This window comes from Carassius gibelio, chromosome B2, assembly GCF_023724105.1.
Source record: "Carassius gibelio isolate Cgi1373 ecotype wild population from Czech Republic chromosome B2, carGib1.2-hapl.c, whole genome shotgun sequence".
NCBI classification, from domain to species: Eukaryota; Metazoa; Chordata; class Actinopteri; order Cypriniformes; family Cyprinidae; genus Carassius; species Carassius gibelio.
Genome location: NC_068397.1, coordinates 11,837,094 through 11,856,452, shown reverse-complemented (window position 1 = coordinate 11,856,452; position 19,359 = coordinate 11,837,094). Strand labels below are relative to the sequence as shown.

Genomic DNA, 19,359 nt, shown 5'->3' with positions numbered 1-19,359 from the left:
TTAGTACGAAGATATTAACCCAACAATAGCAGGGTCAGTTAATTTTTTTGCAGTGGGACACGCTAACATATGTGTTTGGTTGTGTGGGCTGCGAGTTAAAAAAGGTTGGGAACCACTGATTTAAGCCATTCAGTATTATCCATCTGCAATACCGGAGGCTGCAATTTCAGGACCGCAGTTGTAGGACCCTAGTTTTTTGTGACAGCGCCACCTACCGAGTCGGATATCTGCAGTCCCAGGAACGCATTTTCATGACTCTAGTTTTGGAGGGCCGAAAAAAGTGCCACTAAGGCAGTATTTTCACCCAGTTTTAACTACTTAAGAGTTTTAGAGTTTTTTTAAGGTTTATTTCACCCAAATACTACTTTCTTTATTGTAATTAAACCTAGTTCCTAGGAATGTTGAGTAATTATTGGGTCTAAATATCATAATATAATAACTCAAGTAAAATAAACAAGGAATCATGGTATATTTTTTTCAGTCAATAGATTAACCACATTTTCAAGTACAGAGGAAAGCCACAAGGATGACTCTGGGGGTATATTTAAGATTGTGTATATTTTATAAAATAATATATTACAACAGTTGAACTTGAACACACACAAAAACATATCTGTTCATGATGTGAACCACATAGAAAGAACTTCATGGAGAACGTCTTCCCTGACTCCTAAGACAGAGAAAGAGAAAAAAGTTAATAAAATAAGGAACATTTAGCTGAACATGTTCTACTCTCTAATTTAAAATTTCAGATTTAAAAGATCTTAGTGACCACACTGCGCACACACATATACAATACAAAAATAATTATGTATATAAATCTTCATACCAATTAATGTTCATAATACTGTTATTGCTACTGTTCAAAGATTTGGGGAAAAAAATATTTTGATGTTGTGGGAACAAAGGTTCTTGAAAGATGCATGTCAATAAAGCCCATCTGAAATAAAAAAAATAAATAATAATAGAGATTAAAGAAATCTGAATAGAAATAATATTATTGACATGACTTTTCGTGACCTTTAAACATTAAAGCGCACATTGTGATGTATGCAGCAGCACTAACTACCACCTGTTTTTTTATCACCCTATTAAATTTTTCCACTTCACTGAAATGGTAAATGGAGAACATAATCACTTCTGGGTTAACAGAAATAGTGTTAACGCTTAAAGGATAGATTGGACATTGTGTAAAAACAAAGGACACTTTACCATAAGCATAAGTCCCATAGTCATTTCCACAGATCTGGTGTGGCAAGCCCTATAATCAACAAAAGGTAAGATAAGTGATACATTAAACATCAGCTGCTATCCTCTTTATCAGATTATGGGCAATCATATTTCACTGAAATATCTAATTATGCAATACCGTATTGAAGGAGTGGATGCCGATTTGCCATATCCTTCATACTGATATTAATTATTTTATTACATGATTTCTTGTTTGACTATTAATCAAGTTATAGCAAGAGGGAAATGTGTAACCTTATGTCTGCTGTATTTCTTTTCCTCAAGATTAATGTCCACATATTATGTGTGTGTATCCAATCGTAATGATAAGACACTTGCCAGTGCTAGAAAGCCTTGAATTTTAGATAAGTTCTCTGTGTATGTGTGTTAGTATCTGTATGTACAGGGAGAAGCTCAGACAGTACCAGGACAAACGATTAACTGCCAGTGTCCAGCGTATCAGATCTACGTCTTTGGAGAGTTTTATCTAGGTTTTGGAACCAATCAGAATTTTGTTGACTCATGTATTGACGCAATTAGTATCCTCTGTCAGGGTATAACTGTGGTTGATTTTGTATTGTACTGGGGGCGGCCTGCGAACTCCTTCGAGAGTGTTGAAGCTGACTTCTGCTGATGAAATTGCAAACTATTTTCTTCAAGTAAAATTATTATTATTAATTGAACTCATCTCTGACTCCTGGTCTTCATTGCGACATATCTGGTCCTTGGGTCTTAACTGTAAATTCCCCTACAGTATTTTCTGCACTATAAGGCACACCGGATTATACGGCGCACCTTCAATGAATGGCCTATTTTAGAACTGTTTTCATATATAGGGCGCACCGGATTATAAGGCACATAGAATAGAAGATACTGCAGTCAAACGTTTGACTGGGTTTGCATTATGCATCCGCTAGATAGAGCTGTGCTAAAGGGAATGACAACAAAACAGTCAGATAAAGACACCTGAGTGCCTCGATCCATATATAAATTGCTCCGGATTATAAGGTGCACTGTCGTTTTTTGAGAAAATTAAAGACTTTTAAGTGCGCCTTATAGTGTGGAAAATACAGTTTATTATTCATCACAATATCATGCCCAGTCTTCTCAGTCTAGCTCCCAGGATCAATTTTCTGAGTGAGATCTTTACACAATAATAATAATAATAATTTAAAACAGATAGATGAGACAACCACTGAGACATTAGGCTGTACAGGCTATAGGAACGTAGCCAAAACATGACACAATCTAACACGTGGTATTTTAAGAGTCAATTATTATGATGGCCTCTCTGTAATATCTGACCATTAAAATGTCATACATCTCAATCAACATCATAAAACCTGTCAAAATTAAGAGACCTACTCATAACGTATTGTGGGGTAACATTAAACTGGCTGACTGTGAGCATGTGATAGTTAAAACATTAAGATTATTTTAACTTAATTAAAATTGAAAAACAATGAGTAATTAAACAAGCTTTCACAGCGAACGTGCTACAGTTTAATGTGCTGTCACTAAGTCAACACAAGCTTACCAGTCATGCAACAGATTCATAAAATGAGGTTTATATATGATGACTACAGGTGCTTCTCAATGAATTAGTCATGAAAAAGTTCATTTATTTCAGTAATTCAACTCAAATTTTGAAACTTGTGTATTAAATAAATACAATGCACACAGACTGAAGTAGTTTAAGTCTTTGGATCTTTTCATTGTGATTATTTTGGCTCACATTTAACAAAAACCCACCAATTCACTATCTCAACAATATGTAACGATATAAAAACTTCACAATCACGGGAAGAAGGAGGCGGGAACCAGCGAACATTCAAATGAAAGCTTTAATAACAAAATAAACACAAAACAGCGCGACAGCCCCCCCCCCGGACGACTGCTGCGCACAAACAAAACCAAACACAAAATAAAACCCAGGCCTGGTCCTCTGTTGTCCTTCACTGTCATCGTTCCTCTTTTGTATCCTTCCTAACTCCTCCGTGGGACTCGAGGCCAGTGAGTGCCACAGGTGTCGCTCATTTCCAAATCACTCCACAGCCCTCGCTCCATTCTCACGGCTCTCGGCCCCACCTCACTCGTCACACAATGAAAAAACAAAACATTTTTAGTGAATTGTTGGCCCACTGGAAAGTATGTTCATTTACTGTACTGTATTGTACATGTACTCAATACTTCATATGGGCTCATTTTGCTTTAATTACTGCCTCAATTCAGCGTGGCATGGAGGTGATTGTCACAGTGTCTGAATTGTGTTCCCTGGGTGTCCACTAGATGTCCTCTTTTCCCACGGTGTCTGTCACTTCATTAATCACATTCCTCACATCCCTGCTTAATTATTGCACCCAGCTGTCACTAATTACCAATCATCACACTCTGTCAGTTTGCCATTAGCGTTGCCTCTCCTTGTGTATTTAATGCTGTCTGTCTTAGTATGTGTGAGGGAGTCCTTGTGAATTCATGTAAGTCAATCAGTCTTGCCCTTGCCCTTGCCCTTGCCCTTGCCCTTGCCCTTGCCCTTGCCCTTTCCCTTTGTTCATGTTTGTTTATGTGTTGGATGGTAGTTTTGGTATTGACCCCTGCCTGGACTGTTTATGCTTTTTGGATTACCCATTAAATAAAGACTTCCTCGCAATTGGTTCTCTCTCTGTGTTTCCTTGCATCACCGGTCGTGACAGTGATCAGTTTGTGGCACTGCTGAGGTGGTATGGACAGTGGTTTCTTTGACAGTGGCCTTCAGCTCATCTGCCTTGTTTTGGTCTGTTGTTTCTCATTTTCCTCTTCACAAAACTCCATAGATTCTCTATGGGGTTCAAGTCTAGTTAGTTTGCTGGACAGTCAAGCACACCAACACAATGGTCATTTAAACAACTTTTGGTGCTTTTGGCAGTGTTGGCAGGTGCCATATCCTGCTGAAAAATTAAATCAGCATTTTCAAAAAGCTGGTGCTCCAAAATGTCTTGCTAAACGGGTGCAGTGACTTTTGTTTTCAAAAAAACAAAACAATGGACCAACACCAGCAGATAAAATTGCACCACAAATCATCAAAGACTGGAAACTTAACACTGGACTTCAAGCAACTTGGACTAGGAGATTCTCCACCCTTCCTCCAGACTCTAGGACCTTGGTTTCCAAATGAAATACAAAACTTGTTCTCATCTAAAAAGAGGACTTTGGACCACTGGGCAACAGTCCAGTTCTTCTTTTCCTTAGCCCAGGTAAGACGTCTCAGGAGTGGCTTAACAAGAGGAATACCTCAACTGTATCCAAATTCCTTGACATGTCTGTGCTCTTGATGCCTTGACCCCAGCCTCAGTCCATTCCTTATAAAGTTCACTAAAATTCATGAATTGATTTTGCTTGACAGTCCTCATAAGTGTGCAGTTCTCTTGGTTGGTTGTGTATCTTTTTTTTCCCCACACTTTTTCAATCCACTCAACTTTCTGTTAACATGCTTGGATACAGCACTCTGTGAACAGCCAGCTTCTTTGGCAATGAATGTTTGTGGCTCCTTGTGAAGGGTGTCAGTGCTTGTCTTCTGGACAACTTTCAGATCAGCAGTCTTCCCCATGATTGTGTAGCCTAGTGAAACAAACTGAGAGACCATTTTGAAGGCTCAGGAATCGTTTGCGGATTCAAATTGATTAGTTGATTGGCATTTCACCATATTCTAATTTATTGAGATTAATTGGTGGGTTTTTGTTAAATGTTAGCCAAATCATCACAATAAAAAGAACCAAAGACTTAGGCCAATTCTATTTTATACCCCTTCCCCTTCCCCTTCTCCTTAGGGGAGAAAATATTCCCCTAAGGATTGGAACACCATTACTATGCCATCACACGTCATTATTCGTCGTCTAGCTCTTACAATTCACACATATACTGGTGTGCATTAGAGCCTTTAATTATTGCTGCTTAATACTAACACACATATCGGAAATCACGTAGCTCACACCTCCTGAAGAAAATAAACTTGTCAACGCTGCCCCAAGACTTTTATTAAATACAGTTTAAATACTGAATCGCTACATTATATTTTCCAGTGACTAGAGGATACAATCGCTGTTTTTACGTAAACTCACTCTAAAAAGATAAACGAATGGACGCGACTACACGCAACTTCCATTTCTCTTTCTCTCTCTAGACACTATTTGAGAAAATGGTTTAGAGATTTCTAATTATTGGGGGGATTAGCCCCCAACAATGTCTACGGCAGTTATCGCCCTGATCAGACATATGCTGTTGCACTATCATGCAGTCTGTAATGATATGACGTTAGCAAATATTATTATTTTTTTGCAAACATTTCTTTGAGTAACATGACCATCAATATAAACTCACAATTGAATGTAATATAAAACAAATGCTTACTTTTCGTTAAAATCTTTATGCCAAAAAAGCTTACATTTATGTGTCTTTTTGTTCGCCATGTTGCTGAGATAATTCATACCCCTTCGTCTGAAGTGTGGTCCCGAAAAATCTTTTGAAGGGCTATCTGGCTCTTCCCCTTACCCCTACCCCTCCAACCAAAAGAGAATCGAGACAAGGGGAAGGGGAAGGGCTAAGGGGTAGAATTGGGATTGGACCTTAAACTACTTCAGTCTGTGTGCATTTAATTTATTTAATACCCGAGTTTCACAATTTGATTTTAATAACTGAAATAAATGAACTTTTCCACAACATTCTTACTTATTGAGAAGCACCTGTATATGCATTCAAGACTAGCAAATCACGATCACTTCGGCTATGTTAACTTTCCAATGAAATGTATCGCAATTGTTTTTAATGTTAAACAAATAAGAATGGATTCACATTTGATACTTACACTCTGATTGTAATCCATCTTCACTGGTCCTCTAATTCGTTGGTGGTGTTGTCACTAAAAACCTAAGGTCTTAGAAATGTGGTCCTGAAAATGCAGAAAAACTCCTCCGGTTTTGCAGGCAGATGCTACTCAAACCATTACTCAACATTACTTAGTGTAAAGCTTACTTTGATTGATGGAATGTCACATACATTCTTATTGAAATGGACATTCCCTTTCCAACAGTGTGAAAAATACAGCAAAGGCATTATTGATGGCTCTGCCTGTAGCAGCCTGTGTGAAGAAAGCTCACTGTACTTTGGAAGGTGCCTCTCCACCAAGCCAAACAATCAGGTTTGACACTAACACACTCAACCACTGGCCCATAAATAGAATCCAATCCTGCTTCTGCAAGGTACCGTCAAGAAGAGCCCAGCAATAATTAAACGCACCTTAACCAGATAAGTAAAGGTCTTCAGAAACATTTGAAAACTTTTATGCCGGTGTGTTGAAGCTGAACTCTCTGGCCCCCTTTAGGAGCAGGATTGGCCATCCTTGAAACCACATAGGTCTCAGTACTGTCATGATAAGAGTGTGTTCCTCTTTCACTCTCAGGTCTATACAGGCAGCTGGGGTGATCATGATGGTGTCATCAAGTGTCATCTGACTGACATCCTACACTATGAGCTGGGAGATGAGCTGGAGCCGAAGAAAGAGGTCGCACTCTTTGATAAACCCACTCGAGGAACCTCTGTAGAGAAGTTCAAAGAGATGGTTGCCAGTCATTTGAAGGTTTGAATGTTTTTTCTTAGTTTTAGAAATTGTTACTGCTCATTAAAGGTCCTAATAGCACTTTTTTGCATTGTTCAGCACTCAATTCTCTAAAGGAAAGCCACAAAAATTTCACCAGACAGATGTCTGTCACTTGTTATGGCAGTTTGATTACAATATGAAAAAATATGTATATGAATAAAGTATGATACATGCATGGATGAATTGTTCACAAAAATATCTATAACATGCATTTAAAAAATAGATTTTAGAATTTTCATTTCAAGCTTACTTTAATTATACACTATGTGTGTAATTTCTGCAAGTTAAATGCTAAAATAGAGCAGCATTGTAGAGAATTCACCTTTTGACATACAAGAAAAAAAATTATAAATTGTGTGCACATTTTACTAATTTGTTCCTTCAATGTACTAAAATGTGCACAGGATTACTATTTAATTCCCTTGATTAGCTAAATTGTCCCCTCGGTTTGCTAAATCGTTTGCATATGTGCACAATTTAGCAAATCAAGGAAACAAATTAGTAAATCATGCGCACAATTTATAAATCGAGGGACCGAAATAGTAAATCGTGCACAGGATATAGCTTACAATTTTTTTTCCTGCATGCCATGTGTGGGGCTCTGTAGTTTAGTACTTACAAAACAAATTAATTTCTCAAAAGTGACATTCCTGTTTACAAAAGGGACTGAAAGGTGCAATCAGGGTTCTTACAGTCTTGGAAAACCTGGAAGGATGACTTTTTAAAAGTGTGCTTTTTTTCCTTCCAGGTCTGTAAGATTAATAAAACTTTAAAAGTTCATTGCTATAGTACATTTTTATTCTAGTTTATTCAGTTCTAAAGTATCTATGTATATTAAATTATTTTTAATCATGATTAAATGCTTTTACAAAAGTATGCATAAAAAATCAGCAAAATGGAAAGGGTTGCTAACCTCACTTTTGTACTTTGGTTTTGAATCTGTCTTGTAATTCTGAAGCATCACATTTGAATGGTGTTTGTGTCCATGTAAATAAGATGTATTGAAAACACTTCAGAGAATCTCAATTTGTGATGGAGGCAATCAAAAAAAATTGTTATACATTTATCTCTTTACCTACTGTACATTAGTCACGCTTGTCAGGCGATAAAGTGAGCATAAAGTGAGTTCACATTTTTGTGATGTAATCCCACTTTGATTAAGTCTAAGTTTACATCAAGTATACATCAAGGGCATATAACTCAAAGCTCACAAGCACCGTTCTAAAATAATAATAAACATTATTTTATATAGCGCCTTTAAAATTTGCATCTCAAAGCGCTTTACATACACATAAAAATATGAAGTTATAAAATACACACATCAGAACAGGCAGTAAAGAACCATCCAAACAATACAAAGCCAATATAATAAAATTATATTATAATTAAATTATAAAATAAAATTAAGCAACAGCTACCCTTAAAAAGTAAGTTTTAAAGGACAATTTAAAAACACTTGAGGGGTTCTGCATTCCTAATCTCAGAAGGCTGGGAATGACATAATTTAGGAGCCAAAGATGAGAAAGCCCGATCACCCATGGTTTTTAGCAGAGTTGACTGTTTTGAATGTATTACGAACATGCCGATCAAATTTTATACGAACATGCCGATCAAATTTTATACAGATTTAAAACTGGGACATGTGAGGTCTCAGAGAAATTCACTAAAATACAATGTCCACTACTGAGGCAAAAATTCCATAACTGGGTCTCAGGAGGATATCTAATGCAACTTAACCAGACCTTACCCCCTTATAGAATTTGTTTTTGCTTATACCTTGGGCAGAAATTTTTAAATGAGGAATATTGTGACGTGAATGTTGCCGGAAGAAAGCAGTGATGTAGAAAATAACTCCCTTTTGGAACTTTGGAACTTTGCAGATCTTGTTCATGCACAAACAGCAACATGACATACTAAAGGAGTTGTAAAGAGCATAATAGGACCCTTTTAAAATGATGTCTTGTATGGTGTTCAGGTGTGTGCCAAAGTTCCTAGTCAGCAAACAAAAATCAGTTGACATCAATTGGAATTCTACAACATCACAAAATAAACGCAAATTCTGTCTTTTTTTTCTACAGGCAAAAGTTGGAGAGCAAGCCAACCTCTCCAGTTTGGTAAGCCTGATTTTTTCATTGGCGGACAGCAATAAAGACGGCCACATCTCTCTCCCAGAAGCCAAGTCCGCATGGGCTTTGCTGCAACTCAACGAGGTTCTGCTAGCAGTGGTGCTCCAGGACCGGGAGCACACACCTAGACTGTTGGGCTTCTGTGGGGACCTGTACGTAGTGGAGCGGGTGCCTCACACTCCCCTGTACGGGCTCAGTTTGCCATGGCCCATGGAACTTTGGATTCCTACGGGCATGAGGCGAAACATGGAGCAGTGGTTCACACCTTCCTGGCCCCGCAAAGCAAAAATTTTTATCGGCTTGCTGGAGCTTATAGAAGACATCTTCCATGGTACTTTTGGGAGCTTCTTAATGTGCGACATGAGAGCCAGTACTTTTGGTTACACCAATCGCCATGACCTCAGGCTGGTGGACGGGCGGCGTGTAGTAGCTGAGGAGGCATTCAAACAGGCCATGATCCTTCAGCGCTGTGAGGATGATAAGGACTGCATCTATGGTGTGGACTGTAGGACTTCATGCAACCACGTAGAACACCGATGCAAGGCCGAGGTGGCTCAACCCAACCTGGCCAGGGCTTGCGGAGCACTGAAGGATTACCTCCTACGAGGAGCTCCGGTCCATCTACAGAAGGAGCTGGAGAAGCAGCTGTTCGCCTGCATGGCACTCAAAGGTTCAGCTGAGCAGATGGAAATGGAGCACTCGCTCATTCTCAACAACCTCAAGACACTGCTATGGAAACAGATCTCACACACCAATGATTCCTGAAGAGAAATGAAGATGCACTGGTAACAACATTCAGATTCTAGAATGTCTTCTGAAGCACTTCAGGCCATTGTGAAACTGGCTGGAAATTACAATGCTGGTAGCAAAGTGGCTGGAAAATAGGCTGATGGCAGTATTCATTGCTGCTTGATACTTAAGTTCTTTTTCATGACAAGAATAGATAGATTCATGATAGAATTAAAACCATGAGGAATTATTGCTCAGGTTCAATTTAAGAACTAAAATGGATACTCATCCCCAAAATGAACATTTTGTCATTAATCACTTACCCCCATGTTGATCGTCTTCAGAACGCAATTTAAGATATTTTGGATATTTTGCATCAGAACAGTCCTTCTGCAATCAGTTGTTGAACCGTAATGTTATGAATGCGACAAGAATACTTTTGTATGCATAGAAAACAAAAATAACGATTTTATTTAACAGTTTGTCTCCACTGTGTCCAAAGCAGCATTTTGGACAGCATAACATCCACTTAACGCAACCAGCTTACGATCTTCTGTGTCAGCCACGCTGCACGGATGCGCTGTTTCCATTCAAATCAAAGCATAAATACACATAGAAAATGTATCCTTGTGTAGTGGCTGACACAGAAGAGTGTAATCTGCATGCATTCAGCTCATATTCTCCAAAATGGTGCTACGGAGATGAACCAAGTTTTTATGGGTTTGGAACGACATGGGGGGTGAGTAAGTATCCCTTTAAAGGGGTCCTATTGTACTCTTTTACAAAGTCCTGATTTTGTTTTGGGGTGTACTAGAACAGGCTGTCATACTAGGTTGTGCGAAAAACAAAAATTTTCACATATTTTCCATGACAACACCCCTCAAACAAGTCTGGCATGAAAGGCTCAAAGAGTTCCTGTATCAAGTTTAAGGCCCGCCTTCTGAAATACGATATGTGCTGTGATTGGTTAGCTGGGCTAGTGTGTGTTGTCATTGGCAGTACTCGGTGCCTGGTTGGGAAATGTCATGCCCCTTACCATAGATGTCTGCGAGCTTCAGTGTAAACTGCTTCAACATTAAATCAGATTGAGCGTAATTTAAACCCGAATGATTGTAACCATTCTAAGTTCATCTGTCTTGGGAAAGATAGCGTGTCTCCGACACAGTGATAACACTCATCCCATTTATTAGTATTTGTGATATCACAAATCCCGGAAAATATGCGCTGTAGTCCAAACGAGTCATTTGTTGTAGTTTTTGAAAAGTAACTGCAGATCTTTTTTATGCTCAAACAGCAACATTACAGACTAACTAAAGTTGAAAAAGCATAATAGGACCTCTTTGAGGAGTAACATTATTTTCGTGTCTTGGTGCTTTGTCATACACAGTTGATCAGTGATCATGTTTATTTTACCCTTCCTTCAGCTCTTATGAAGGAGCAAATGACACTAACTTTACATCCATTGTTGGATGTCAACATAGAAAGCACTCGCCACAGACTGTGGTTGTGTAAGTCTCCTGTTGTAATGTTTGTCACATAAGCACAGCAAAAAGAGCCATAAACGAGCCATTTTGAAATGGGCACATTAATCCAATGCCTTGATATGCATGTTGTCATTGGGTGTGTTTGATGCTTGTGGGTGAAAACGCCTCATTCTTTGTACTTAAACAATCCTTGGAAATGGTCAGACTGATCTGAATGTTACAGATTCCAATATAAGGTTACATTTGTTATAATACTTAAAACAAGTTCATAAAACAATACTTTTAAAGCATTAGTCTGTGTTAATGTTAATTTATATGTGTACAGATACATTTACAGCATCTCAAGTTGTATAATGTATTACAAACGTGAATTACCTTAGAATAATATTTCAAAATGAACATTAACCTAGATTAATAAATGCTGTGAACTGTTAATTAGTTTGTGATACCAAATCCAATTTTAAAGGTTTAACGCAGCTCACACTACACAACTTTTGCTTGGATTTACAAGGTCTGTGACAGAATCCCTGGAACCCAGCCAAATCAGTGCCCATTGTAGTTGCTTTGAGCAGGTCAGCATCATGATCTGAGCTGTTCTCGAGCAGTCGCACTATTATTTTCTAATCTATTTGATATTATTGTTAAACAGGGTGCGATGCAATGACAAGGTGGAAACTAATCTAGCCAACAACAGTCCAGATGTTATAAATGGAAAAATCACTTGCATGAAATTGTGTGAGAAAATGTTGACCAAATGTCTTGTAGTTTGTGAATCTCTTCAACATTGTATTGTGTAGTATGTGTGCTGCTATGACAAGAAACTTTGTTGTGTAGTGTAAACACCACAGAAGTCCAAGGGCCGTTTCATTAAGGAGATTCAACAAACTCTTGAGTTTAAACTTGAACTCTGAGTTGACTTACCCTGAGATGGGAAACTCTGGATTTTTCGGTTACAGAACAGCTGAAATGAGTTGGTTTAATCAACTCTAAATTGACTGACTCGGAGTTAGCGTGCACCACAACTATAAAAGCTGATATTACAATTCACCATGGCAACAGCTAAATAACAGATTGTAAATGATTATATTTATTACAATTATAAATAGTTGTATCATTATTGAACACTCATTAGGGACTTTACATCCACTTTTAGAACATTTTGTTCTTTTTTTTTTAAATAAATTCTAATGTGACGTGATGGAAAAAGTGAGAAGAACGATCTCGGCAAAAGCCAGACTCTTAACCCAATCAATCGCGTTACGAGCTAGTTATCTGTGCCCAAAATATTACTGCCCAGCATTGGAGCCATTATTCACATGTGTCGTATTTAACCTTGTGTGTCAATGGAGGGCGGAGCTACAGTAGATTTGCACTTAGAAATGGACACTCAGAATAATCTTGTTTTCCATTTGCATTAAGATAGTTTTTAGTTTTTTAGTCCCATTTTAATCAAGTTAAATGTACTTAATTTAGACCCCCCCCCCCCCCCCCAAGAAACAAGACTAAGTATATCATTTTCTTATATAGAAAATCAATCTTTATTTTATTTTATTTGTAATTATATTTGTATTTGTGAGGAAAAAAACACTTAGTAATAAGAGCATTTTCCCAGCGTGCATCAGTGAAGTGTTTAAAAATGGGGAGGAGACCGAAAGAAACTCTGGGTTTATCAAAGAATTCATAGTAACCATGGTAACTGACTCAAGAGTATAAGTTAGCTCTATCAGAAACAGGCTTGACTTACCCTGCTTTCTCAGGTTTGACAAACCTTCCATTCTGAAACAGAAAACCTAGAGTTTCCCTCATTTTAGGGTTAACATACTCAGTTTTCACATAACCTCCTTTATGAAATGGCCCCAGGTAGTCTTACAGTTCTGTAGTGTGAGCTTGCCCTTGTTGATCTGAATGTTTACAAGAGTGAGTCTTGAAAATAATGCTGGGAGGTCCTTTTCAACCATGGAAGTTCAAAACATTGATCATTTTTTATTTTGGTTTGTTGGGTTCCTAATTTGTACTTCTAAGGCATTTCTAGTGAAAACCATCTTGATATGATAAAAATGAGATTTTAATCTAAAAACAATATGAAATGTTTATCAGTCATGATTCTTGATGTACTTATGAAGAGAGTGTCGTTTTTTTATGGTGGATTTTTCAGTGGGATGTTTCAGATTGCGTGTCAGCAGACAGACTGCTTCAGTTTTGTGTATTCATAAATCATACTGCTGCTGATTAAGAGTTAAATTGAGATTTTTATAAGATCTGATTGCATGACTTTGCACATTAAAAGTGTTTCAAATAATATCCCAAATGCGTCTTCATTGTCAAATCAACATTTTCTCAACTTCTACTATACCAAAGACCACAAACACACTGTATTCTTTCCAAATTATTTATTTGGAAAAGGTGCACACTTTCTTTGGAGCAGTTTACACTTCATCTTTTTAGTCATCTGCAGCAGCATCCTGAGCCCTAAGGAAGCTGGCCTTTTTCTGGGCCACACGGTCCTTCCTTTGGGCCAGAGTCAGCTTGGCACGGTTCCACCTACCAAAACAATATTCATCAGTGATGAGAAAAGAAAAACCCAGTATGTTCAAAATAGTGTAAAAAAAAAAAATTAATAAATCTGACATGCAACTGTTGTAAGTAGTAGCTACAGCATCACCGGTGAGACCTTATGGGAACACTTAAGACTAAAACCTTTAGTTAAACACCAATATTTGTTTTAACAGCAGCATGACTAAGAACATTTATACAGTTTTGCCATTAAAACTAAAACATGCCAACACTGTCAAGTTTCAGTAGGCAGAGCAGCCTTAAGAAAAAAATCTGAAGAAATGATAAAAGCCTGAAAACACACCTCTTCTTCTTAACCTCTCTCTTGGGCTTCTTCTCATGAACTGGGTTCTCGCGTATGGAAGCATGGGCCTTTTTGTACATCTCTTCAACCTGCAGTGACCAGATAATCTTATATTAGTAAGGGAAGGTAAGGTGAAGGTAAAGCACAACATTTACACACACAAAAATATTCAGCTGTATACATCTGTTAATCTGCAACACAAATAACTTGACATTTTGCCACCAGCATTATGCCACAAATAATGTGCATCTATAGATGATACAGCATTTGATGGACATCATGACACTTTCTAGTTTCACATCTGTATTAAAAAAAGCAAACAAATGCTGCCAGTAAAGTAATCCGGCAAAGTGTTTCTTACAGAGTCGGGTGTGACGCCATTCTTGATGAAGCGGGAGAACTGCTTCTTGTACTGCTCCTCGTCCTCCTCCATCAGATAGCTCATGTACTCGGACACATTTTGGCCCATGATGTGCTTCCGGTGCATCTCCGCATTGAACTCCTTGCTTTCATTGTCATAGCCTGGGAACCGTTTAGTGCTGAGAAAAAAAGCTGTAATGTCAATATTCCCATAATGATGAAAAAGACAGCATACGCTCTTCTGAGTCAGCCACGCTACTAGGATATGTTTTTTATGTATATTTACACATTGATTTGAAAGAAAACAGTGCAACCTTGTGGCGTGGCTGACTCAGAAGAACTTACAATTCTGAGCCTGCATTTAGCTCATAATCTCCTAAATGGCACTACGATGAAGTGAAGAGAAACAGAGGAGAGGAATTGTTGAATTAGGTCGGTATTTTTGTTTTCTGCGTGGACAAAAAATATTCTTGTCGCTTCATAATGTTACAGTTGAACTATTGATGGCAGATGAACTGTTCTGATGACGTCTTTCATACTTTTCTGGACTTTGACAGTGTAACTTACAGTCTATGGGACGATAAAAAGCCTCTTTTTATTTTTAATTTAGTGAAAATTAAATATCAATTTCACTGCAGGGATTGGTGCATGCATGCTATTTATTTTCTTCTTTTGTGGTATTTTAGAGATCTTTAGTGACTTCAGGTCATCTGTAGAGACAATATTTTTGTGGATAATATTTAATGTTTTAATAAAGACTTTTTTAAAGCACCCAAAATTTCTGAATCAAAGTCCACAATCTAAGCTTTGCAAACTGGGAAAATAAACTATGTACGGACCTGTGAGGAATGGACAGTCCTCCATCAACTGCTCCTTTGAGAGCTCCAAACACCTTATTCCCTGTGGTGGTTCTGGCGAGTCCAGCATCCAGGTAACATGTAAATGCCCCTGGCTGGCCATCAATGCTTTCCACATTAAATTCATCGCCAGTCACCTCAACCTGGCCTTCATAGACCTTATCCAGACCAAACTTATTCAGCAGCTGTAAGCAGAAAGCAAGTCTGAATATGATAATATTTTGAGATGTGAACAGTACCAGGCCATTCATAACTGATGAGGACATTTACCCTGCGTGCGCACAGTAAACCGGTGCAGTAGGCAGCAGCATAGTTTGTCAGTCCAACAGCAATGCCATACTTTGGCAACTCGTGAGAGTAAGCAGCGCAGACGATCGCGTCGCCTTCAATTTTGGCATATGCGATCTGAAAAAGATGCAAAATAGTCCTGATACATTCCGCAACACAATGTTAATTAATAATATTTCAGTATGGCTGGCAAAGATGACATGGTGGTTAACTGTACCTGGCAAACAATATCCCTGTTGGAGAGTCGAACGATGATCCTGTACTTCGGTGTGTTGTACTTGTTCTTGTCTTGAATGACAAGACGCTTGCGGGCAAAGTAGTCAGTTTTTCCCTCTGAAATAGTCAATAATGTTAGTTAAAAACCATTTTAAGCTGGCTTGCTGGTCAAAGAGGGATTTTATTAACTGACCAGCTAAAACCAGTATGGTCAAGCTGTCAGACAGCATAGAGTGTTGTGAAAAGTTTTCACATCAGTAATACATTCAGGTCATTTTATTGTGACAAATGAAAACACCCTCCAGTTAAAACAAAGGTAAAGAAACACCTCAACATACCTCTCCTCCTCCTGAACTTGACCTGGTATCTCTTGAAATACGCCTTGTTCTTAACAACCTTGACGAAGCCCTGCCAAAAAAACAACTCAACTGTTAAAACTGTTGATAAGCAGGGCTGTCAAAAACAACATAATCTGAAGCAATCTGACTAATGACACTCTTGGACACCTCTGGTCATAACCAAGAAATGCAATGCGCTGCGTGACAGTAAACACGAAACACAAAACTGAACAGAGGAATAAACATCTAACCAGGGCAAACAAAACCCACTCCAGAGGGAAACATGTTTACTTTATGCGCTTTCGGTGTCAATAAAATAATTATTTGGGTATTTTGAGAGAAATGTGCCAATGACGTTCACACAAGCGACTGGTCTAATCGACATAATCTATAACCATCCCGTCGTTTCAAGTGTTCATCTTTAATGGAAATCGAGCTGAAATAGCAGGAGAGGGAACGTAACGAGCAGATCATTGTATTTTAATGATTTACTGACCATTTTGTGATCGTTTTTCTCCTTTAGGTTGGGAGACTGAAGTCTTCAGACTCCGATATTGCTCCCGCTGCACTGTGAAAAGGAAGTTCATGCTGCGCTGCGGCCGGAAAATCAAAACACTCGGAGTCAAAAGTGTGTGCGCCTCTAGCGTCGTGGAGGATAAACGGCAGGAAAATCTAATCTAATTGCAGGACACTTGATAGATAGATAGATAGATAGATAGATAGATAGATAGATAGATAGATAGATAGATAGATAGATAGATAGATAGATAGATAGATAGATAGATAGATAGATAGATAGATAGATAGATAGATAGATATTTGTTTTAACATGTCTTTGAAATGTACAGGATACTGTAGTGAAATACAGTGAAATACAAAAATACATGTTGCAATTAACAATATAATCAAAATAATAACAATAATAAATACATAGGAAGAACTAAATGCAGACTAAACAGATGATAAACAAATGAACACACATTAGTTAACACTTGTTTAGACTTTTAAAGTAAATGTCACAGTTTTTAAAGTGTTTAAAAGAGTGGTGTGAATTAATGTGTTGTGAAAATGTTCATACAGGGTTGCAAACAAACCACAACTACAGAGTGAACTTCCTTAAAATAGGGTGGTGCAAAAAATGTAGATGCCACTCAACCTAATGTTGATGGTCCAATTGACCCTAAAACTTCCTTTCTGCATATAGGGTAGCTTCTCTTTCTGTTCAGCTCTCTCTCACACAACACTTGAAGAGATTAACAATGCAGCGGACTCTTTTGGCAGGCAGAGTCCCAAAGGTAAACGTTATCTCGGGGCCCATATTTGTCAGCTAAAAATTAAAAGAAGTTGTAAGAGGAAGTTGTTCACTCAGTCAAGTTACTTTAAAAACAAGCTCCTGAGTCACTGACAGAGCAGTTATTTTGAGGAACTTTGACCAGCGTGTGAGACTCTGCTATAAAGCGACATGTGATTCTTTTGTTGTTTTCTCGTTTTTTCCTCTGTGGTATGGAAGAACCCGGTGTGACACCTTTTGTCACTGGAACAAGTTTGACAGAGGAAAGGCATTTGCACCCCCAAATGCCAAGAATCTTGCACTCTGGTAAGAAATCCTAGTTTTCACTATTTTGAGTGATAGGCCAATGATCCTGATATAAATGTCATAAAATATGATATACAGTATAATCTAGTCGTGATACATGTGAATGAAAAAAGAAATGCACTGAAATGTTTATATTCCATCCTCTGCACAGATACATAGACACTCATACATATATATATATATATATATATATATATATATATATATATATATATGTGTGTGTGTGTGTGTGTGTGTGTGTGTGTGTGTGTGTGTGTGTGTGTGTGTGTGTGTGTTTGTGTGCGTGTGCCCATAAGCACAGTTTTTTTGTATTTTGTGTGTTTCTGTCATTTAAGGATGTTTTAGCTCATTGGAGAGAAATATTCAGTTTAGGTGTCCTGCTTCGCTCTGAGTGTTACATATGGACTCTATGACTGTACCATCTCTGTCTCCTTCAACGGGATGTCAGCTCAGTGTGGATGAGATGAAGTTACTCGCTAAACTAGAGGAACAGAACAGGTAACTTCTTCACAACCAGTCCACGCTGTTTCTTATAGAAAAAACAATTAAAAAAGTTACACATTAGGTTAGTGACACATCTCTTTTTCCACACTGTGTGCCCAACTTGTTTTAGTTGTCATTCTGTCTGATTTCTCAGCTTGTTTCCTCATGGGGACCTAAAAATATCCATAAATTTACAGGTATCTCTATACTTGTGAGGATATTTGGTCCTAATAATGTAGTGAATACCAGTAGGTCGGTCCCCACAATGTCAAAAACGTCAGGTTTTACTATCCTTGTGGGGACATTTGGTCCCCACAATGTACCATAAGCAAGTACACACACACACATTCATGTATATCAAAGATTTTAAAATAGTGCTTACTAACAATATGCTGTTTATTTTTGAATGACATTCAACATGACACATTATTAAAGGCATTTTAAATGCTGATCACACTGAAACAGTACTTATCATTTTCATTACATTTAGAAGACACTTTTATCCAAAGAAACTTACAGTGCATTCAGGATATACATTTATTTTTACCTGTACCCCCTGGGAATCAAACCCACAACCTTTTGCACTGCTAACACAATTGCTCTACCACTGAGCCACAGGAATATAGCCAACCCTTATTAAAAGTATATTTGTTGTTTTTAATGACAGCCTCAGCATCAAAAAGCATTCTTTCTTTCAAAATAATTTTAAAGGCTGCATGCATATATTAATCTTGTTTATCTTACATCTCAAATATAATTATCAAAAGTATGCTATTTATTTGTGTATTTATTAATTTTATTGACATTAAGCATCAAACCAACATTTTCATATGTATTACAAATACTTTATGTATATTTAAAGGGGTCATATAATGCCCATTTTCCTCAAGTTGATATGATTAGGGTCTTTAGGGTCTTAATGAAAAGTCTGTAACATAGTTTGTTTAAAATTTCTCAATGGTAGTGTCAAAAAATGTTTTTTTTTTACCAAGTCAAAAACAGCTCTTTTCAAAACACGTTGGTTTGTGTAATTCTCCTTTAGTGCTAATGAGCTCTGCTGACTCCGCCCCTCTCTTCTGATCTGCTCTCTTACAGACATTCATAGTGAAACTTGATAATTAGCACATTATTAGGAAAGGCGATTTGCAATGATTCATTAAAA

General features: G+C 37.7%; 3 protein-coding genes across 5 annotated transcripts in view; 2 read left to right on the top strand and 1 right to left on the bottom strand.

The window, feature by feature from the left end:
- Positions 1-13,502, top strand: part of dipk1aa (divergent protein kinase domain 1Aa) — a 34,115-nt gene extending 20,613 nt beyond the window's left edge. Inside the window, exons 3-5 of one of the 2 annotated variants that reach the window (XM_052548294.1) lie at positions 6,296-6,403; positions 6,665-6,841; positions 8,941-13,502. In XM_052548294.1, the coding sequence (XP_052404254.1) occupies positions 6,296-6,403; positions 6,665-6,841; positions 8,941-9,753 (1,098 nt within the window). In that variant the 3' untranslated portion in view covers positions 9,754-13,502. The remainder of the gene's footprint in view (positions 1-6,295; positions 6,404-6,664; positions 6,842-8,940) is intronic. The other variant, XM_052548295.1, reaches the window with a different exon arrangement.
- Positions 13,503-13,576: 74 nt separating this feature from the next.
- Positions 13,577-16,768, bottom strand: rpl5a (ribosomal protein L5a). Its single transcript, XM_052548296.1, has 8 exons — positions 16,614-16,768; positions 16,118-16,187; positions 15,781-15,896; positions 15,546-15,680; positions 15,258-15,460; positions 14,420-14,597; positions 14,059-14,147; positions 13,577-13,742 (listed from the first exon to the last, which is right to left on the bottom strand). Exons 1-8 carry the CDS (start codon positions 16,614-16,616, stop codon positions 13,643-13,645), a joined length of 894 nt encoding a protein of 297 aa, XP_052404256.1. The 5' UTR covers positions 16,617-16,768; the 3' UTR covers positions 13,577-13,642.
- A 526-nt stretch (positions 16,769-17,294) lies between these two features.
- evi5a (ecotropic viral integration site 5a) overlaps positions 17,295-19,359 on the top strand; it is a 15,274-nt gene continuing 13,209 nt past the window's right edge. Inside the window, exons 1-3 of one of the 2 annotated variants that reach the window (XM_052549582.1) lie at positions 17,295-17,412; positions 17,628-17,714; positions 18,082-18,212. In XM_052549582.1, the coding sequence (XP_052405542.1) occupies positions 18,115-18,212 (98 nt within the window). In that variant the 5' untranslated portion in view covers positions 17,295-17,412; positions 17,628-17,714; positions 18,082-18,114. Of the gene's footprint in view, positions 17,413-17,516; positions 17,715-18,049; positions 18,213-19,359 lie in introns of those variants that run through there. The other variant, XM_052549581.1, reaches the window with a different exon arrangement.